At 36.2% G+C, this 24,135-nt stretch overlaps 1 protein-coding gene across 1 annotated transcript; it reads left to right on the top strand.

The window, feature by feature from the left end:
- The first annotated feature begins 7,405 nt into the window (after nucleotides 1-7,405).
- On the top strand, nucleotides 7,406-24,123 carry LOC109057432. The gene is made up of 21 exons (XM_042714913.1): nucleotides 7,406-7,590; nucleotides 10,731-10,831; nucleotides 13,572-14,159; nucleotides 15,778-15,831; nucleotides 17,091-17,135; nucleotides 17,290-17,358; nucleotides 17,788-18,246; nucleotides 18,449-18,496; nucleotides 18,611-18,678; nucleotides 19,775-19,820; nucleotides 19,935-20,002; nucleotides 22,215-22,307; nucleotides 22,402-22,439; nucleotides 22,527-22,657; nucleotides 22,950-23,067; nucleotides 23,207-23,265; nucleotides 23,356-23,400; nucleotides 23,495-23,562; nucleotides 23,710-23,753; nucleotides 23,901-23,943; nucleotides 24,050-24,123. Exons 1-21 carry the CDS (start codon nucleotides 7,520-7,522, stop codon nucleotides 24,086-24,088), a joined length of 2,295 nt encoding a protein of 764 aa, XP_042570847.1. The 5' UTR covers nucleotides 7,406-7,519; the 3' UTR covers nucleotides 24,089-24,123.
- The last annotated feature ends 12 nt before the right edge of the window (nucleotides 24,124-24,135 follow it).

Genomic DNA, 24,135 nt, shown 5'->3' with positions numbered 1-24,135 from the left:
TAATTGCTATTATATATATATATATATATATATATATATATATACATATATATATACATATATATATATATATTATATATATATATATATATATATATATATATATATATATATATATATATATATATATATACTAGCACTAATATAACAGGGCTAATATAACAGCATATAATTGCTGTTAATAGTGTTCATCGTCTGTTTGATTACGTCTTTAATTGATTTTATTTCTGCCATATGTACATAAACTGACAGTCACCATTGAAAAGCTACTACTAAATATTGTAGAAACTTAATTTTCTGTAAATTTTCACTGCAGCGTTTTGTATCGTAAAAAGCGCTATACAAATAAACTTAAATTGAATTGAATATATTTACAGTGCTAGAGCCTCTCACAGCTGATCTTACTCATCTTAATGTAGGGTGGTCATATGTGCCGTTCATACGGGACACGTCACAGCCAGGATTTTAATATCGCCTAAAATATCCAGGTTTTGGCTGTTTGCACTGTGCAGGTCGATCGTTGTGTAACATTCATGAGAGCTTTAGAGAGCAAAGCAGATGGCTCCTTACGCTTTCGAATCGCTCTCGCACCTACTTTGGTGTCTTTTTTGATGGGTGCACAGCGACACTTTAAGTCAAATGAACGAACAAACACATGCGCATATTTGCATCGCTTTGATCGTTCCCTGTAGATCTCACCTTCTCAAACGCAGCCCCACGACTGATCGATTATGTACAATACCTGCATGTTATTGGTCAAATTGCTTTGGATATTTTAGGCAATATTAAAATCCTGGCCAGGACGTGTCCCATATGAATGGCGCATATGGCCACCCTACTTAATGAAGTAGCCAGTACTTCACACTATTTCTGACTAATATGAGGTTAGTGCTCTTTAAGATTCTCTTAAAGGGGTCATATGATGCAATTTCAAATTTTCCTTTTGCTACTCAAAACTAGCCCAAAACTATCCTAATTGGATTTCAATTCCCTGGTAAAAAAATCGCATTCCGGGGGGTAAAATACACGTTTTACACGGGGATCGTCCAGTAAAATTCACATTTCAGGGGCTAAATATCACGTTATTGGGGTCGCTTCAACCCGCTGACATGAAAAGTAACCAGCGGCAACAGTGTTAAAGTAGCCCAATTCCGCGGATTTGGCAACACTGAACACGGCACCACAGTATGCTAAGGAGCGTACGTCACATGCTTGAGGTATTCGGCCGATCACAACGCATTGGATAGCTGGCCAATCAGAGTGCACCTCGCTTTTCAGACTGATGAGCTTTGTAAAAATCGACGCGTTTCTGAAAGGTGGGGCATAGAGGAGAAACAATAATGTACAGTATTTGGAAAATAATTAAATAAACCGCATAAACACATTTCATTACACCAAATACACAAAATAATGTCCTTTTTAGCAACATCATATGACCCCTTTAACAATTTAATTAAAGGTGCCATAGAATGCATTGATACAAAATATTTTTAATTGTTCTCTGATATCCCCAGAGTATGTATGTGAAGTTTTATCTCAAAATACCCCACAAATAATTTTTTATAGCTTGTTGAAATTACCACTTTTAGCGAATGAGCCAAAACGTGCTGTTTTTGTGTTTGTATCCTTTAAATGAAAATGAGTTGGTGCTCCCACCTCCAGAAGATTGCAGCGCTTCAATAACTCATGCTCGTGGGCACGTGTTACGGTTTAACTGGTGGTGACCGTGTTACTGACCTCACATTGCTTCCAAATGCAATTCTAACTACCACATTCCTATTTACGATCATTCTGGTAGCACGTGAAGGCAGCATTAGTGAAACCAGCAGAGACAATGGTAGATTTAGCAACATTAGCCTTACAGAGAGCCAAGAAGCTCTTTTGGAAAACAAAATATGAGGCATGATGCTTACTTTGTCTGGAGGCTGGAAGTTTGTGCACGAAGTGTTGCTATCAATCCCTCTTTCAGAAGCAATCCTTGCACAACTCCAGTGCTGAACTGACCCTCGTTTGTGAGGCATTCCAGCATAAAATGTTAGCACAAACGTATAGGACTTTTCTGTTTTTTTTTTCCGGGATATTTCCTTTGAAAATTAAATCTAACCAATTTGTCCTCAGCGGTCTATGGAGTCTCTTATGTTTGTTGGTGTATCCCAACACACAACACTTTAATGGCTCTTTGGCGCTGACATTGTATCTCCAGCAGCTACAGCAAGAAAACGGACCGCTGCTTCTCACTCAGGGCTGTGTATATGCTAATAGGGCAGGGAGCATCAAAATTGGGTGTGACTTTCCCCGAGTATGACATCATAGTAGTGAGAAATCTGGAACTGCTAGTGTGGAGAGACTGATTATGATTTATTAGGATTATAAAACAATGAGTGGGTGGATTTTTACCATTATAGGCTGGTTGTTTTCACACACTGCGGCCACACAACTGTGTTATAAAAGTGAACACCTTATAAAAGTGATTTTTGCATTCTATGGCACCTTTAAAATTTCTCAGACCAGCAACCCAACTGCAGCTTTTACTGATCTAAGCTGTTGCTGATCTCAGTGAAGCACTCAGACAGCTCTGTCTTATCTCAGAACAGTGCTGTAAATAGAGCTTTCACTGATCTCAGAATAGCACTGAAATACATCAGCAACATCCTTTTTGTTTAGCACTTTTTTTTTTTTTGACAGGCCCTATATGGAATAAAATAAAATTATTTTCTTAATCCATACTTTTTTTGCATATATACACAAGTAAAACTGCATAAGATATTAAGGCTTTTTTTTTCAGAGGGCCCTTGACCCCTTGACAAATAGTACTTTTCTTGTTTTATGAGAAATGAATGAAAAATTAATGATTTTTTTTTTAATTATGGGTTTGCCAATAGAGTAAGAACAACGGTCATGTTTTCAGATATCATATCTTAATTATGCCTTAATGTTTAATACAAATTTGGTTAAGTGCATTTATCTTGTTTGGATATGGAAACAAGACAAAAAAGACCAAGAAAGAAATTAAGACTAAAATACTCATTAAACAAATGATTTTGTGCAGTGTAATAGAATCAATCATTTTTAATCCATTATCTATCTATCTAATTGGACAGCTTTCAATTTGTAGGAATGTAGCTTGGTTTTATGTGGGCAAAATAGTCCAGTTATGTCTATGTACTTAACTGTACTTGAAAGCGTTTACCCTTTAAGAGAAATATCATGGACCTAGAATGATCTTCATTTTATAAATGAAGCTTAAAAGTTCATGTTCATTACAATCTCTTATTTGTCCTCCTTGTCTGTCAAAATTGCTGGATTTGAACATTCAGTGCAAAGCCCTTCACATACAGATTCACTCAGGCTTACATTCCTTCATTTTGTTTATACACCTCCACTACTTTATTCAGTCCAAATATGATTGCTGTGAATAAGTATTGGCACAAGGCCCTTTGAAGATGTCAAAGCCAGTGGGATGAATGAGGGGAAAAAAGTATATACACTATACACCCACACTGGCTTGCACACACACACACACACACAAACACACACACACACACACACACACACACACACACACACACACACACACACACACACACACACACACACACACACACACACACAAATTTAGCCTATAGTTCATGCATTCTGCCTGACTGATATGGAGATGATTGTTGTTTTTTATCTGTTTCTATGAATTTCAGAAGAATAAAAATAAAAGAGGGTGAAACAAAAGAGAACAGTGTTGCATCATTTGTTTGTGTTATTATAAATTCTTATTAAATTAAGCATTAACAGTAAATAGGATAAATTGTTGCCCTGTTTTCAGTTTTAAAGCATACTGCCCTCTAGTGGTCATTGTCAATAAATGGCAATGTTCAAGATTGTTAACTAGTGGAAAAAGTGCATGAAATACAATGCCATGTGAAACTTTTATATGAGGGTTAATAGTGTTACAGTATAACCAGAGGAACCGACACACAAGGCAAGTGAGTATGAAGACATAATTGGAAACGACTCCCACATTGTGACATTACTAACAGCCTCTACACATTGAGAGCGCACAGATACTCAGAGGACTTATTTAGCGTAGAGAGCTGTGAAAATTGCTAGGCTGTCATTACCATTAGTAAAGGGTTCATTACTACAGCTACAAGAGCCATATGAGCAGCGGTATGACAGTGTGAGAGTGTGTGCAAAAAAGGCACAAGAATAGGGGAGTTTTCCCTTCTTTGAAACAATCATTACACAAAAAGTATTGCATTTCACATGACACATTTACTTCTGTCTAACGCCACTGGCAGTCACGAAGATGCTGTGGCATACCCAAATGCAGTCCTGGTCGTCTATAAGTGGGTTCTACAGTAATAAGTACCACAGAGGCTGATCATGAGCAGAGATTAAAGAAGAGGATACTGTTCTAAAAGGGCGTGCCTCCTCACTAAAGTAACCTAATGCTGTTTTGTCCAGGTCAGTTTTTCTCTTTCAGTATACAATTCAGATGAATTGCAACCACAGCTTACAGAATTCATCAGAGAAACAGCCACCATGTATTCTAATAGGCTGGATACATGTATAGAAAAAGAGAAGGTTAAATGCAAATTAACCTAACCATAGATATTTCAATAGACAGAGGTCAGAAAAAAAGAAGTGCACCAGTACTCTTTTTCATTCAGCATTTTTTCAGGTATGATCCATAACCATAGAAACCCAGTCTACTGAAAAGCTCATCTCCATCAGAAGGAAGTTATAAAAGAAGAAGTCATTATTCAATACTCACGCTTTTGTTGATGATACATCTCACTTCCTACATACAGTGGGGTCTAAATTTAAACCTGGAAAAAAACAATGTTTTAGGATTTCGAAAATGCTTAAAAAATATATATATGATTTGAAATACTTAAGATTGATTATTTCAAGGCAGTGTTGTACTGTTAACAAAACTATTAAAAATTGTTTACAGTAATTAAATTGAATGTGAAATAAACAGAAATAAATACATTTTCTAAAATCAGAACACACTAAATGAAAAACTTTAAAATGAAACAAAATATAAAAATAAAAGCTAATTCAAAATATCAATAAATACTAATACTTTATAAATCATACAGAAGCTAATGTTTTTCTTTTATTAAACCATAAGATGTTGTGGTTCTTAATTTCAAATAATTATAGATAACTTAATGATCATAATATGATTTAATGGGGGAAAAACATACTATTAAAAACTAAATTAGATGCATTTTCACTATTTTACATGCTTTAATCAAACTAAATTGAAGAAAAAATTACTCAAGACAGTTTAGCTCTTGGTTAGGGTCCAAACTGCAAAACAGAAGTATAAAAAAGAAAAGATCAATAAAAACAAACTAATAAACAACATACAGTACTAAGTTTATTTCAGAACTTGACAAAAAGAGAGGAAAAGGAGATAAAGGGGCCCCAGGGATCCACACCCTGCATAATAGAAAAGGTGATCTGCTATTAGTGTGAGGGCCATTTTCACAGGCTTCTTTGTTTGTGTGTGTGTGTGTGTGTGTGTGTGTGTGTGTGTGTGTGTGTGTGTGTGTGTGAGAGAGAGAGAGAGAGATAGAGAGAGAGAGAGAGAGAGAGAGAGGGCTACTACAGAGAGGCTAATAGGAGAGTTGAGGGGGAAAAGCTGTAAAACCGGTCTGTGCTTCTCCGTACATCATTTTACTCTCACTTTCATCCACAAAGCCATAAACACCATACTATTTCAAGTCCCTTTTTTCTATCAACCCATACCACATCCTATTCACATATAAATATAAACTATTTACAGGAGTAGTTCATCCAGAATTAAAGCAATCATCATTTATTCATCCTCAAGTTGTTGGAAAAAAAAAACCGGTATGACTTGCTTCCATGTAATACAAAAATGCTATTCATACTGCTCTTTTCCATAAAATAAAACTAAATGTGACGAGTGGCTGTCAAGCTTAAAAAATGTCCAAAAGCCATACAATAACTTTATGTAAAGAACAGACAAAAAAACATTGGTCTCATTTGCATGTAACCAAATAGTATGTTACTGTTGATCCCTGAATCGGACTGAATAGCCTTTATGAAAACACAGCAATCGATCTGATGAATCGATCCAGTCTGAATGAAATTTAGATCGCATTGGAAGGGGTGGTGTAGACCTAAAATAATCAGATCAGGAATAAAATAGGCATGTAAAGGTTTGAATCTGACTATTTTCTAAATTGGATTCAAAAATACCTTGCACACATGCATAGTGAGTGATTGTGAGTGAAGTCTTACAAATATGTGTTTCTTTATTTACATCTTACAAACTGGTCAGCGGAGGAGACTAAATATTTATTAATACGGTAATTGCTAAAAAGCTCTTCTGACATATATGTCGGCTTCCTTTTTGGATATGTCTTCAAGGCAAAATGACAATTATACTCATGGTGGCTCTCTCTAATTTTGAACGCAGTGACCAGGCACTGCGCATATATTGTCATTCGCATGTACTTTTAAAATCTGTAATTTGCTCGGATCCATTCGACTGGTGAAAATTATAAGTTAACATATCTATTGAGCCTCACAACCTAATTTCACAACAATAAATTATCTTTTCTTCAACCTTTTTTCAACATTCACTTTCTGCATAACATCTCCTTTTGTTTTTGAAACAATATCATACAGCATGTAGGTGAGAAAACAATGACAAAATGTCTATTTTTGGATGAACTTTCACTTGAACAAACTTTCTCCTGCCTAAAAAAATATGTGTCTGTCTTTCCAGGCACCTGCTACAGTAAGTCATGGAATATTTGAGCTGTCTGTGTGACGTTAGCATCACTCTCAACAAGCAATCCTGAAAACAGCCAGGGTGTCTGACCTCTGAGAAAGAGCAAGAAGAACCCTGAAGGGCTGACACAAGGCATGCACAGATGGGCATGCTTTACCTCCACTGACAGGCTGCTGAGGGTCCAGGAAATGTCTGAGTCCACATCCTGGTCACTGCTGTGCCTCAAAGAACCAGTTGCCACCAGATCACTTCTCACTAAGTAACCATGGTAAAAGAAAGTAAGAGTGCTTTTCAAAAACCATTAATCTCCTTATGTCATTGTTTCATTCACAGCCTATAATTAATAATGTCAGAGAATTCAGAAAACAAACTTTTTGGGATAATCTTTTAAGCCTTAATATGTAAAGTGCAAACACTTTAGCAACAATACCACTCATCAGGCAACAGAAGAGATCAACAACATCATAACTAAATGGTCTATGACAAAGAAAAATGTCAGTATTGCTGACTGAAAAGTCAGCCAAGTGTAGAATAGAGGAAGGAGTGTCATCCTCTTATTGGAAACACGAAGTTCTCACAATTATGGGAGTGTCACAACATTTTTTCAACCCCAAGAGCTGTCTTTTTTAACTTCACCCTGTTTTGATACTGCGTTGCTGTTTTATTTTCGTTACCTGTTAATTCGAGACAGTTGAAAAAGGAAGCACACGTCGACCAGCACTGAGATTTATTTCACGTGGAGGTTTTTGGATGAAGTTAAGAGCGGTGAAAGAGCCGCGAATCAAGGATGTCTTCAGGCGCATCACGCGCGACGACATCAGGTGAGCGCGAGACTTAATGAACAAATCCAGACAGATGTATTACACAAGTCAGACAAGAAATTAGTGTATTTGTAGATATTTTGAAACATAAATGCTACTATATGTAATTTGCTTGCAGCCTCTATAAGCTCGTATTAATTGGGGACACGAAAATATATAAATAAAAAAGAGTAATATTAGATGACCATTGGAAATGGTGACGAAACTGTGAAAAGTTGCATGTACTGTGATAAACAGTTACCCTTAAACATACATATAAATTGTACGTTAATGCTGCTCATCATCAACTACAGTGGTGCAGAGATGATGGGTCACTGTGGATCCAGTGATGAGACATTGGACAACTTTTAAGTTTAAAAAATGAATCTCATCCTAGGTTTTTAATAGCAAGGCTGCCAACTTTTGGAATGAGATTTATTTTATTTTATTTTATTTTATTTTATTTTATTTGTCATTAATGGACCATAATTATTGCACAAATAGTATTTAGTACCAAAATATCCCCTTAAAATATTAAATAAATATTATTGAACTAAAATATAGAACATTTATTTAACTGAAAAATACAAGAAAACCATAGTAATGTTGCCTCTCCATCACTCTCCAGAATAAAATGATACTGTAAATGTATCGACGTAATAATCAATGCATAATATGGTGCAATGTTTACCAAAAAATGCTGCAAATGCCTGTATAGTGATAAGTGAAGCTGTCGTATATTCTACTTTAATCCGATTAAATGGATTGTAAACCATGATTTATTTGGAGAGCTCCATGAACCACGTGACCGCGCGGCGACGCCGGCGAGATCAAAGCTTGTCGCAACTCTGTTTTTCAATGGCTGTGGCTTTAACTGGAGCGCTACATTTTACGATTTATGCCACATTAAATACGCCAAAACTGTTTTTATTGTTTATATTTCGTAAAGCAGGGTTGTCACTTTGGCGTGAGTCTTACATGGGCAGCGTGAGAGCGTGAGACAGAGCCTGGAAGCGTTTTGGCAACCCTGTTAATAGGTTATTCATAACTTATTCATATTTCTTTATGCAAATCCACAAGCCTTTCATTTGTTCCTCTAAACTCAGTGTCTATGCAGATAAAGTACACTACAATGGAATAAAATATTTCCATGACATTAAGGGAAGTGAGTTTCTAAGAAAGCTGAAAAAAAATAAAAAATACTTGAGCATTACCATATAGCTTCTAGACAAATATATTCAACACAAAAACTTCCATGACTTCTCCAGGCTCAGGAATCACAATTTTACAATTTTACAATGGCCTGATATTTCCAGATTTTCCATGACTGTGAGAAACCTGCTGAGTTAAAAGTTTGCAAGTTAGTGGCTTTGGCCATCACAAATCAGCGAATGATAAAAACACCTCTGAATCCTGATACTTGTAAGCAGCAATGAATGGAATAAAAGATATCTTCTTTTGCCACATTCCTTGCCACATATTTGTGTTAAAAAATAAAAAATCCAGAGGACAAAAAAAAAACCAAAAAGCTTCCAGTGCATAGATTTTGCTTGTAAATATTAATTCAGTTCTCAAGCACTAGATAACTTTACAGTATAAATCATCCAAAAGCAGAAGAATAGATAGACACATATTAACTTGTACTTCTTTTTGTTGTTCAGTTTCATTGTTCCAACGCAAATTACCTCACCTGTGGGCATTTTATACATCCTGAGATTATAATTGGAGTGTGAACACTTGAGCTGATTATTGTTTTCATGTTGAGAAATGTGTTTTAATTGAGCTCAGGTTGTGATGTTGTTATCACAATTACTGAATGCAAGTGCTTGCTAAATAAGCACATGGTACAAACTTTTAACCTCTGCCTTTTTGGGCTGATTTCTGTATACAGTAGAATATAATTACAAAATGTTCAACAAATTCACAATTTATGTCAAAACAGATTTATACAGTAGATTAGCAAAATCAGAAAACAATCTGTTTAGCTGGATTGTCCCTGCTGGTATGTACCATAACTACACAGTTATGTGGGCAAATAGGATGTTTCACCATTGATGGCCACTCAAAATAGCCATTATGACAAAATGCATATTAATTCCAAATGTGGCAACTGAACAACTGCATTAACCTGGAGTGCTAATGCATAGCCAGGTGTATTAGACCTTGTTGGAAATAACGCCTATTATAGAAAGCAAAAGAAAAGGCAGATATAGAGAGAGGAAGAGAGCAAGAGAGATTGTGTGAGTGGCTGAATCATTAAACAGCCAGACAGATTTGATGAAAGAGACTGCTGTAAGTTGACTGCCACTTTACATTAGACAGAATTACTGCCTCTTACACAGTTAGTAATGCCTGTCTGCTTTTGTCCAGACAATAAACCAGGAGCATTTCATCAGAGTTTTATTCAAACAACTCCACACATGCAGTCATTTAATCACTCTCAGCACCAAAGCCGCCTCAGTCTGTCTTATTACTGTAAACCAGCAACAGACATTTAACATTTCCTGTCTTTTCCATTTTTAAATCAAGTTGGGCTTTTATCCCCTTTTATAGAGATCTGAGTCACCATGGAGTTTGCAGCACAAAAGTCTAAGGCATGGGCACAGACTAAGGGCACCATTTTGGACAGCACATGAATGTATCTCTAATGACTTGTATCAATTTCTGTCTGCGGCAAACTTTAAAAAAATATACAAATATACAGAAATATATAAATGTACACTTACTGTTACATTCACTCCTATATAACAGGGATACAGTCTAATTATGCAGCTTATAATTTGTTTTTCTGCTTGGTGACATTCAGTCATTCACACAATGCCACTTTAAAAAAGAAAAAAACTGGCACTAGAAAGGAACAAAGCAATGTGGAATATACAGAACATATACAAACATATATGTGCAATCTTATTTTATTAATCTGGCACTGACTGGATTGTGAAAAGTGGGCATTACATAAGAATAAGTATTACACGTTAGTTGGAGAGGAGGGGTTTTAAAAAAAAGATTTTGTGATGTCAGGCAAAAAGGAAATTAAGTTAATATGTAAATTGTTATTATTTTGATAAAATTTTCTGTCAGTTACACCCTGTTATTCTGTTAGATGAAACTACTTATTTTCTTTCTTTGAACAAAATAGTTCCTTTTATTTTTCTTTAAAGGATGCTTTACAAGCACAGCAAGCACCTGAGTGGACGATACAAGAAGTCCGCACATCACTTTGTCTGGCTCCTCTGTCTTTGGGTTCACCTCCTGCCTCAAGGTTAGTACAGTATACTACTATTTTACCAAATTTATTTCTTATAAAACGTAGAAAACAGAAGATTTTGTGAGGCTAAAGTCTAAACTTGTGCTATAAAGTCTGGCAGCTTGTCCCTTTACACAAGAAAAGACCATCTGGCCAATATTTAAATTAACCAAACACAGTTTTACATGCCATTAAGAGGTGAGCAAAACTGAAATAGTTGATATGAAAATTATTATATATCTGTGGGCACTATTTCTCTATCAATTTCTATATGAGCAATCTACAGAGAGAGCCTGAAAATGACCAGTTTGGCTGAGAATCAAGTCCAGAAATCCTCCTAAGACAGCATTTGCTTAATTGCTTGCCAGCACTCCCGTACAAGTCTATAAAACTCCAAGTAGTAAAACGATTAATAAGAATGGAAGGAGGGACTGAGTCAGCTGTGCAGAAGAGTCACTCTGTGCAGAAGACAAACTCACAACAATTTTAGCAGGGAGCATTTTCTAATACCATTATGAAATCTGATCAGGTTTTAGATTGAATTTAATAATAAATACCAGTAATACCAGGAGAATTCACATACCCAGAGGGTGTCTAGCTGAAGGAGAGCGAGAGACAGAATGGATGAGATAATGTGGAGGAGTCCAGTGGCCCGCAGCATGATTGTCCTAGCTTTAATGAATTAATTAGTAATGATCACAGTGAAGATAAAGGGATTCAGACCATTTCTCTCCTCATTCCCCAAGAGAAACCACCGACACAACACTTAGAGAGCAGAGGGGGGAAGTGACTAATTGTGTTTCAAATGATGCACTATACGCTATGTACACTACCTTTGAAAGGTTTGATGAAGTAGTATTTGTTTTACGAAATTATTACTTTTATTCAGCAAGGACACACAGAATTGATCAAAAGCGACAGTAAAGACACTTACAGTATACGCAGAATTGTGAGATGTTAATGTTAAAAGTGAAAGTGAAAGTCGTGACATTTGCCAAGTATGGTAACCCATTCTCGGAATTGGTGCTCTGCATTTAACCCATCCAAGTGCACACACACAGCAGAGTCAGAAGAAATTCTAAAAAGTCAGAATTGTGAGATTAAAAGATGCTGGAATGTAGTGTTTGTCTGGAAAAAGAAGATTGCGAGTGGAAAAGCCATACCTGTATACTACAAGTGGATATTAAATACTGAACAAATGTATTTAGTTAGTAGCTTTACTACTTTTCGCTAGCTATTACACTCTTTGCCCCAACACTAAATGCTAAAAGGTAAATCATTGTCAGGATAACAGAAGTTTGTAGCATTAGAGTTTTAAAAAACAGACAGCGCAGACACCATATTTTATTTTACACAAATGAAAACAAGTCTAAGAGGGATTGAATTACAATTTGTTCAGTTGTGTGTAGACGGAAGACCTTAGAAAAATGTCTTAATAAAACGTTTCCAGTAGACAAACAACTTAGATGTGACCTAGAACATACATGTATAGAACAGAATGAACATCTATCCATCATAATTAAATATGGAGTCTAGCCCATAGCTAAAGTCAGGTAAATGCTGCTCAGAATTACTGTAGCATCTTGTCACGAGTTTTATTTAGACTAGCATACACACATAATTAATATAATGTGCACATAAACATACACACATATCTGTGAACATGTGGCTGTCGATTTGTTCCTTTCAGGCGAGATCTGGGCCATTCTGTTTTTGCTGGTTGTATGCTCATGAAACTGACAGGCCTTATGGGATAGTGGTAAACTGGACAGGTCAGAGGGGATTAGAGTTAAAAGTTAATGTGAAGGTGTGCAAGTTTTGTAAAAATTTAACAGAGCAGAATCATTTTCATTGTCTTGAAAAGATTAAAGGGTACACTGTCTTTATAAGTCTACATGAAATCAAAATTGACCCCATGTACTTCCTTAATACATGTTCCGGGTCTTATTGTGAATAGATTATAGTGCATGTTCAGGTGTGGTGGCCGAATTTCTGCAAAATTATGCAGGCCAAAAGATCAATTTTACAACTGTCAAAAATGTAGCGATACACTGTATAAAGTCCCTTTGTAGTCAAGCAGCTTTCTGCTGAGCAACAAGGTGAAGCCATGTAACCAACTTGAACTCACTGCATGGAGAAATCATTCACCCTCAAGCAATCTTCCAGATCGCATGCATTCCTATTGAAATGACTAGATTTTGCCCACAAAATTTTCGAATAATGGTAAATATGACTCCAAATAAATCTTCAAAAAAATCAATCAAAAATTAAATCAAAAAGTAAAAGAAAAAATATATATATAATATATTTGCCCTATCTTTGAAGCCGTTTTCCTTTTCGAGTGATGTCACTAAAACATCTTATTTTTCTTCCCTTCCCCTGCATTTTAATTAAATAAATTGGGTTGTGAATCCAAATTTGATCTTATGGACATTGTTATGTTCTGGGATATATTGAAATGTAAAAATGTAAAACCTTTACAAATACAAAAAGGCATAAAGAATCAAAATTCCTATTTACAACAAATAAAAAAAAAAAAAATCTCAGTGGCTAAGAAAAAACATTTTATTTATATAAAAAAAAGAATGCTAGAAATAATAGAAATCATGTGAGGTTGCTGGGTCATTTCACTATAATTTATTGGCTTGCATATATCGGCCTGTTGGACTAATACTGTTAACATTAAAATTGCGTATATAAAGGACTCATACTTTAAAAATTCAATAAAACCTTGTATCTTCCTCTCTCTCCCCAGTGGATGGCTTCTTTATGTCTGACACTAAGGCTGTCCTGCAAGGGTGTGATGACCACTGGACTTTCCAGGAGCAGGGGCGTATGCCTGTGCTCTTTCAAACTACGGTATGTGTGGACATACAGGTCCTTTCCCCAGGCGAGTGGACAGCATTTAGCTATGTCTCAGCACCTGCACCCCGCTATGAACTCGCCCTGCAAGGGGATGCAAACAGCCTGTACGCCTGGCTGTTGGGTGTACGGCACCAGTTCACTGTCCAGCTGACCATTCGTCACTGGTACCACATATGTCTACGGTGGGATGCCCCTCGTAAAAGCTTCAGCCTGACGATAGGTGGTAACTCAGAAGTATACCAGCGGACCGCCATTGCCCGAGCAATCCCTCCTTCAGGGCGTCTTCTGCTGGGATGCCAACCAAATGAAGCCTCCCTTGTGGCGAAAATGGCCACCGTGGAGCTCTACCTGTTTCGCATATGGGACGATGTTGGAGAGCACAGGGCCTGTGAGGACGGGACAGTGATTGGCTGGGACTCACGACTTTGGGCCATCACACGAGCCCAGGCTAGAGTCCAAGATTATACGTTGCAATGTGGTGAGTACAGGGATTCACAAAAAAGCCTGTTTAACCAGTAGTTCATACGAGAGGTGGGCTGAAAATAGCAGTGATAATTTGTGTAATGACTGTGTATAAGTCAGCATCAGATCAACTCTGCAAACCATAAACAGCCTGAAGTGCTTTCTCTCTCTGAACTCTGAAAAGTATGCACGGTACTTTTTTTGTAAAGTCTTTGAAACTATTTAAAGCTTTAATGTTGCTGTCTGAATCATCCAAATAGACATATCTTGCTCGTGAAGACCAGTGTGTAGATTGGTTGGGACATTTTGTGTGTAGTGTCTTCATATACGTGCATGATGAAGATGGTGCATGATGTTTTGATGTTGCATGATTTCATGATTTAACTTCTCAAGAAAACTCACTTTCATGCATGTATTATTTATAGATTAAATAATGATCCTTTTGGAAAATCCGGCTTTAGCTAGTAGCTGTATATTGGAACATGGTAGCTGGTTCCTAGCTGGTCTAAGGTGGTCATTAGCTGGTTGACTAGTCCCCATATTTTAAAAAAACAGTTTGACCACCTTAAGCTAGTATGACCAGTTGGTAACCAGTTTGTTGCTGGTCCATGATGGTCTACTTCCTTGTTCTTGTAGCTATTGACCAGCTTGAACAATAAATAACTAGAATCAGCTAATGAACAAGTTGGACTACCTAATGACTAGCCACCTAATTACCAGCTTGGATCACCTAAAGACTAGCTACGATCAGCTAAAGACTTGGTAGAACCAGCTAATGATGAACAAGCATCAACTTATTACCAGTTTGAACCAGTTAAAGACCAGTTTAGAGCACCTAATGACTAGCTAGGATAGGCTAATGGCTATTTTGAACCAGCTAGAAGCCAGTTATCATGTTTCAGCACACAGTTACTGGCTTAATATGGATTTTCCAACAAGGGAGTCCCTAGCCTTGCCTGTTCCCTGCATCAGAGGTAACTAGCATCTGACCATCTTTTGTGAAAAATTGTTCACCCACAAGTGAAATTCCAGATTATGTAGATTAACAACAGTAAATGTCACCACACCTTTATTCCAAAGAGGTCTTTGTAATGTTTAATCTAAAAGTAATAACTCGCCCTACCTCTGAAACAGCTTTCCATTTCAAGTGATGTCACCAAGAACCTTTATTTTTAGGCTGCATTTAAATGAAATCAAATCAGTTTTGCTGTGAATCAAAATTGTATCTTATTGACATTGTTATTTACATTTTTTAACCCATAATGATTTAACAAATATAGGCCTGCTGATTGGAATAAAAAAAATTATACATTTCTACAGTACAAAAAAAAAAAAATCAGTGAAAAGGTGCATCCTATATACATCAGATCAAATCTGGCTTGTTGTCTCTAGACCTGAATGAGTTCACTATATAAGATATTCTTTTTCTCCTCCACAGGAAATTAAGTCAAATCAATTTCAAATATCCTACAGGATATTTGAAACATTTCAAAACACATCCAGACACTGAGGCTGGATTGAAAACCTTGGATGTCTTGATGTTGATGCAGGGTTCAAGAAGGGCAGTAGTAACGACACTCTTGTCTTTCTATCATTTGTGCATGCCAATTCTATTTCTTTATTTCATCTTTTAGGTCTAAGGCATCTGCGTATGAAACGCAGTGCAGACAAAACTACAGCCCCATACAGTAAGTGCAGTGCAAGTGAATTCACTTCACTGAGTAGTATTATAGTGTGGTGGTGGGTCACTGTCTTCGAGAAGTTATGTCCCAAACTATAAGCTATTCAGAATTTAAAGTTGCCTATTTTCTAACACAAAATCAATCTTAATAAGAGTGGCAGCATTAAAATTGAGCAGATACTGTAGAGTCAAATATGTAATAATGCATTTAAATAAATATTTCCTATAAAAAGGACTCATTTACATAAGGCGGTTTCAAAAGGGATTTCAAAAGGATTCATCCAAAATGTGCAGGAAGGGAGGCTCCATGTCCAGCAATGGTTAAAAAAACCTTATTTACATAACTGTCAGAACCAAGTCAATATAAAGAAGAATACGATTTTCAAAGGCTACATATGAGAAAGAGGACAGTTTATTATAACATGTTTGCTTATTTCCAAGGAACAGAAAAGAAGATATTTTGCAGAACGTCCAAGCTGCTTTCTTATGACCAATTACAACATGGCACATCTGAATGTTCTGAATTGAATGTATACAAATAAGATTTGAGAGCTATGACAGGATTTTCAGCAAATGAATTTCATTTTTTAAACACCCAAAGATATTATACAGTTTTAGAAGATTTGGAATATAGTACATGAGTCAGAGAAACTACTTTAATTGAGATTATTTTTTAATAACTTATATTTTTTATAATTTAACAGCACATACACAAAGAAACAAAAATGAATGAAATATAAAAAATGAAATATCTAATCAACCTCTAAACAAAAATGTAATAACCAGATCTAGATCTGGATTTAGTATCCAGAGCATGACCTGCATTATTTATTAACAATTTAAAATTAGAAGGCATCATTTATTTAATGATTAGGATAGTTTCCAGGAATCAGTACTTCTCAGGAAGGTATGACTTATCTTTTACGTCAAATGGCCTTTCCACTCCTCTGCAAATTTAGCTCTTCCTTTTGTCCTCGATCTCACAGCATTCTGCACTGAAAAGGCATGCTTGTTCCAGGCATGGTGCAAACAGATTTTTTGAATAGCGGATGGGTAAAATGATCTTGTGCTTGGTTGGTGTCTGAAGTTAAATTGGACAGGGTTGCGTGAAAAATGTATGTAGTTGAGTAGAAATCATCTGTATCTGCATATCAATATCATCTTAAGAAAGATTAAGTTCTGCAAATTGAAAGGTGTAACCTCTGTAAACTCTAATTTTTGATTTTAAGGTTTAAAGTTAAAATGTAATATTTTATACACTAACAGCATCCCAAGGTTCTGCCAGCACCCGAGAGTTTGTCTCGACATCTAGTAAGTGTTCCATCTCTACATATAGACCTACAGACAACAACATATATACAAAGCTTTGTGCTGTGTGTCTATTTGCATTTAAAATTTTTACATGGAATTTGTTTGGTGCAGTGTTGAATGACACTTTGTCTCTTCCTCCTTCTGCCTTTCTAAGGTCCACTCTACTTGATGTTGACTTCAATAATTACCGGTTCACAGAAAATCACCACCCAACAAGGTCAAGGTCAGTAAACAGATGTAAGATGCTGTGGAATATAAAAGGCTGGAGTAGAGAGTTCCAAATCAACTTCAGTCAGTTAGCCATTTAATTTGTGTAGTACTGGTGTTGAATGGGTCAGGATAGTTGACTAGTTGATTTTCAGCAGCAATGCTTTAAAGGAGATGAATCTAGAAACTTCTCTGAGAAGGTTTTAGCATGGGTTTTATACAGTAACTAGAGAAACGTGCATTAATTGATTCCTGTTAAAGCGCCACTGCTACAGTCATCAAAATTCAGATTTGTTAAACTCACCTTCAACAATCAATTCCAAGATTCCAAATTACAGTGTTTACATTTTTATGCATAAGTCAGAGCCTTATTTAGCATGCAGTGAAACTGCATTTTACATGGTTCAGCAATTAAAACGAATTCCTTCTCATTTCTTTCACACAGGACAGAACTTTCAATCTTCGAGTCTGGTTGTAAACATACCCTCTGCTTCAACTTCACAAGCCAGAACCACATCAGATCCTGCAGGACTCGCCACAACAATTTATGAAACTTCAATGACTCTTCCCCTCACATCAACTATCACATTAAGCACTATTACACCCACTATTCAAACTGGTTCAGCTGTTAATAACACAACTACTGTGTCAAATGCAAGTGGATTAAACAGGTTACCTTCAACTCCAGCCTCATCTACATCTTACATAACTACTAAAACTACACAGAGCACTTCAATATCTGCCCAGACACTTTCAAGCAATCATGTTAGCCATCCAATTGGTACTTTTGAAACAACAGTCAATCATACGACAGCAAGCTCTTCTGCTGCACCAACTGTCGTGGCTCAAGTAACCAATCAGACAGCGGTTCTACGAACAATGACGTCCAATGCATTATTCACAGGTACTGCTATTATCATTGCATTCTGATTATGTCATTTTTCTTCTTTTTTGGAATAAGAGAGATGGCTTCTATTTCGGTGATAATTACAGGATATTAAATTAAATTCCTTACCTTCATTCTGCCACATATTACATAATTTATACATTATAAAATTAATCCTAATGGTTCAGTGCTTTGATGTGTCTTTTTTCATTTGTTTCAGAGCCATTTGCAGTACAGTGTAACTTTTCCCAGTACTGCACTAATGAATGTAAGAAAGAAAACATTTTTAGACAAAGCCTATTTTATTCTCAGACAACTTCATTTAGATTCAAAGTGGTAATTCCAGGGGATGTGTAATAATATCGCACTTCTTACGTCACAGCATCATACTACTGGATGCTTGTGGAGGTGAATGGCTCTAATATGACAGAGGGAGAGATTCAGATTTGGGTATGAACGGTTTTATTTTATTAATAACACACACACACACAGTGCTGCTTGAAAGTTTGTGAATTCTTGAGAATTTTCTATTTTCTATATTTCTGCATAAATATGACCCAAAAGATCATCAGATTTTCATGAAAATCATAAAAGTAGACAAAGAGAGCCCAATCAAACAACTGAGACAAAAAAGATATACTTTTGTCATTTATTTATTGAGAAAATGTCACATCTGTGAGTGGCAAAAGTATGTGAATCTTTGCTTTCGGTATCTGGTCTGACCCCTTTTGCACCTATAACTGCAGCTAAACATTTCTTGCAACTGCTGATCAGTCCTGCACAACTTGTAGGAATTTTAGTCCATTCCTCAGTATAGAACTGCTTCAACTCTGTGATGTTGGTGGGTTTGCTCCTATGAACTGCTTGCTTCAGATCCTTCCACAACATTTAAATTGGATTAAAGGGATGCTCCACCCCAAAATGAAAATTTTGTCATTAATCACTTACCCCCATGTCGTTCCAAACCCGTAAAAGCTTTGTTCGTCTTCGAAACACAATTTAAGATATTTTGGATGAAAACCAGGAGGCTTGTGACTGTCCCATAGACTGCCAAGTAAATTACACTGTCAAGATCCAGAATAGTATGAAAGACATCGTCAGAATAGTCCATCTGCCATCAGTGGTTCAACCGTAACGTTATGAAATGATAAGAATACTTTTTGTACGTGAAGAAAACAAAAATAACGACTTTATTCAACGAATCATCTCCTCTGTGATTCTCCGCATCACCATAGTGCCATTTGGCAGTTGACAGTGTAATTTACTTGGTAGTCAATGGGCTCAAGTAACCAATCAGACAGCGGTTCTACGAACAATGATGTCCAATGCATTATTCACCAGGCTACTGCTATTATCATTGCATTCTGATTATGTCATTTTTCTTCTTTTTTGTAATAAGAGAGATGGGCTTCTATTTCGGTGATAATTACAAGGATATTAAATTAAATTCCTTACCTTCATTCTGCCACATATTACATAATTTATACATTATAAAATTAATCCTAATGGTTCAGTGCTTTGATGTGTCTTTTCATTTGTTTCAGAGCCATTTGCAGTACAGTGTAACTTTTCCCAGTACTGCACTAATGAATGTAAGAAAGAAAACATTTTTAGACAAAGCCTATTTTATTCTCAGACAACTTCATTTAGATTCAAAGTGGTAATTCCAGGGGATGTGTAATAATATCGCACTTCTTACGTCACAGCATCATACTACTGGATGCTTGTGGAGGTGAATGGCTCTAATATGACAGAGGGAGAGATTCAGATTTGGGTATGAACGGTTTTATTTTATTAATAATACACACACACACACACAGTGCTGCTTGAAAGTTTGTGAATTCTTGAGAATTTTCTATTTTCTATATTTCTGCATAAATATGACCCAAAAGATCATCAGATTTTCATGAAAATCCTAAAAGTAGACAAAGAGAGCCCAATCAAACAACTGAGACAAAAAGATATACTTTGTCATTTATTTATTGAGAAAAATGTCACATCTGTGAGTGGCAAAAGTATGTGAATCTTTGCTTTCGGTATCTGGTGTGACCCCTTTTGCACCTATAACTGCAGCTAAACATTTCTTGCAACTGCTGATCAGTCCTGCACAACTTGTAGGAATTTTAGTCCATTCCTCAGTATAGAACTGCTTCAACTCTGTGATGTTGGTGGGTTTGCTCCTATGAACTGCTTGCTTCAGATCCTTCCACAACATTTAAATTAAAATAAAGGGATGCTCCACCCCAAAATGAAAATTTTGTCATTAATCACTTACCCCATGTTGTTCCAAACCCGTAAAAGCTTTGTTCGTCTTCGAAACACAATTTAAAGATATTTTTGGATGAAAACCGGGAGGCTTGTGACTGTCCCATAGACTGCCAAGTAAATTACACTGTCAAGATCCAGAATAGTATGAAAGACATCGTCAGAATAGTCCATCTGCCATCAGTGGTTCAACCGTAACGTTATGAAATGATAAGAATACTTTTTGTACGCGAAGAAAACAAAAATAACGACTTTATTCAACAATTCACACAATCCTCCCCTCTCCCAACCAAAATATCTCAAAATCTCAGTTGACATTTAAAACAACATGGTAGTCAATGGGACAGTCACAATCCTCCCTTTTTTCACCCAAATTATCTGAAAAGCTTTTAAAGGGTTTAGAACAACATGGGGGTAAGTGATTAATGACAAAATTTTCATTTTGGTGTGGAGTAACCTTTTAAGGTCTGGACTCTGACTCAGCCATTCCAAAACATTAACGTTGTTCTTCTTTAACCATTCTTTGGTAAAATGACCACTTTCTCTTGATATCCAGTTCATGGACAGATGTCCTGACATTTTCTTTTAGAATTTCCTGGTATAATTCAGAATTCATTGTTCTATCAATGATGGCAAGCCATGCTGGACCAGATGCAGCAGACAGGCCCAAAACATGTTACTACCACCACAGTGCTTCAGGTTCTTATGCTGGAATGCAGTGTTTTCCTTTCTGTTCTCATTTAAACACAAAATTTCTATTTTGGGCTCATCCATCCATTAAACCTCTCTCCAATAGTCCTCTGGTTTGTCCACATGATCTTTAGCAAACTATAGATGGGCAGCAATGTTCTTTTTGAAAAGCAGTGACTTTCTCCTTGCAACTCTGACATATACACCATGGTTGTTCAGTGTTCTCCTGATGGTGAACACATAAACATTAACATTAGCCAATGTGAGAAAGGCCTTTAGTAATTTAGAAGTTACCCTGGGGTCCTTTGCAACCTCACAGACTATTACACATCTTGCTTTTAGAGTGATCTTTGTTGGTCGACCACTCCCGGGGAGGATAACAGTGGTCTTGAATTTCCTCCATTTGTACATAATCTGTCTGACTGTGGATTTGTGGAGTCCAAACTCTTTAAAGATGGTTTTTTAACCTTTTCCAGCCTGATGAGCAACAACAACATTTATTCGGAGGTCCTCAGAGATCTCCTTTGTTAATGCCATGATCCACTTCCACAGACATGATCAGACTTTGATAAATCCCTGTTCTTTAAATAAAACAGGGCACGCACTGACACCTGATGATCATCCCATTTATTGAAAACACCTCTGAACAGATGGACTCTAATTTCACCTTCAAATGAACTGCTAATCCTAGAGATTCACATACCATGCACAGATATGTAATATTGGATAATTTTCCAGAAAAAGTATATATTTTTGTCTCAATTGTTTGATTGGGATCTCTGTGTCAACTTTCAGGATTTGCATGAAAATCTGATGACTTTTGGAGTCATATTTATGCAGAAATTATTTAGAAAATTCTAAAATTCAAAGTTTCAAGCATCACTGTATATAATGGTTGACCTAATATTAATAATAATATTTCATAATATTTTTGTGTTGTATAATTATTTTAGAAGCTAAAGTGTATTTTATCAAATAAAGGGGTTTTCTTTTTGAAATTTTAAATAAATTCCTGAATCCTCTATAATCAGTTTTTAGATCTTTTTAATAAAAGCACCTGTTCTGCTGGAGTTTCAACAACAGGAATCAATACAACATCGTGCCAAACTCACATAGTCTTTGTGGTAAGTATCATTTGTTTTCAAAGAACAGGTCAGGGCTGAACTTTGATGTTGTCCAACACTGCATCCTTATAAAATGTATTTTTCATTAATATAGACTGCTGAGGTTAGATGTGAAGCCAAGCAGAACATCCAGTAAGTCAAATCTAAATCTCTAAGCTACACAAGTATGATTTCATTGTAATTCAACATCAAGTAACACTGCTACTGTAATTATTACAGAAAAACAAACTGCACTGTGCTGCTACAGCTGAGCCAACCTGTTAATATGTGCATCCTCCGAAGGCTGGTGCAAAACGGGACTGTAAACCCATCAATCCAGATCCAGCTTCTGGGAGATGTAGAAAGAGTGGGTGAGTGTGACAAACACAAATAAATATGGGCTTGATTAAGGAACTCACATTCACTATTCAGGAATAGTTCACACATAAATGAAAATTCTGTCATAATTTAGTCACCCTTTTGTTATTCCAAACGTGAAAGTGAATGCAGACTGGGTCTTTGCTTCAAAATGTCAAAAAGCAGCTTAAAAGCATAATAAATGTGGTCCATTTGATCATGTTACAATCACAGACATCAGTTTAAAAGATTATGCATGATTAATTGTTCGTTTTTGAAGTCTCACTGAATGGCTTTTGTTTATAGGTAAAGGCTTGTGCCCAGAGGACAATAAGTCGCCCCCTGGAGATGGTTTAGTGCACTGCACATCTCTAATGTCTTATGATGATTTCTGCAAGACCCAAGGGCCTGTCAGTGTCACATGGTAGGATATGCTACAAATTAAAGACTTCCCACACTCTTTAATTAGTCCTGCGGCAAACAATTTTGGCATTTTTAGTGTTTACAATATTTATGTGAGATTGTATTACTCATTTCCCAATGTCCGCTCTTTCTTGCATTAGTTCTTATAAGGAAAATGGCTTTGTTCCTAAAGACTTGATTGCTAATCAATCCTGCAACGGTGAGTGTTATTACTCTTTGGATTTACTTTCGTCCTCATTTTCTGACTAATACCAGTATCATATTCAAAAATGAAATTTTGTTTTTTTAGTTGAGAACCAACAACATTGTGAGTGTCATGTGTCTACCAACAACGGTGAGTGGAACATAATTGTTCTATGTAAGAGTAGGTAGAAGCATGTGTCATGGACCAATCAGACACCAAGCTCTCTCTCCTACCTCTCTTTTAGAGACATATTATGCTGTTCGTCTAAATATTAGAAGCCCAGATGTGAATTTCTCCTACATTCAGAACATGGTGAGTTTTTAGAGAAACGGTTCTTGCAAACAGGTAAAATGCCTTTAGTAAGTCTTTTACCGAAACACTGCTATATAAAGATTGGCAAGTTGCAATAGTGTTTTACCTCAATGAATGACAAAATATGGTTATTGTTCCATCCAATAGGTTATACAGTTGAGCACTCCCTGCAACAACTCCAAAATGCAAGGGTATGTCTGCAATTTCTGTCAAAAATAACATAAATACAAAATATTGGGGTCAAACTTTTATTTTTTATTTTTGTGCATATATATGAAACTTTATTATTATTATTATTATACACTTTATTTATGGTCGGTCATGTTTCATGTTCATAGGTCTCTGTGTAATTCTTTTACTGAAGTATCCCAGTTGTATCAGGTAAACATCCGTTTGTTTTCCATCTTCAGTAAAATAATCTTGTTACAAGTGGGTCGAATCTTGTTTTCTGTATCTGCTCTAAAAGGCTGTGATTGATACTTTTCAGGGAATGCACTTGGAATGTTTTGGTGAAGGAACAAGGTAAGTTGTACTGTCATGTGTGTTTATGTGTGTCTGCATGCATTTACAGAC

This window comes from Cyprinus carpio, chromosome A24 (assembly GCF_018340385.1).
Source record: "Cyprinus carpio isolate SPL01 chromosome A24, ASM1834038v1, whole genome shotgun sequence".
In the NCBI taxonomy this organism is placed as follows: Eukaryota; Metazoa; Chordata; class Actinopteri; order Cypriniformes; family Cyprinidae; genus Cyprinus; species Cyprinus carpio.
Note: the sequence above shows the minus strand (reverse complement) of the source record. Positions and strands in the feature narration are given on the sequence as shown.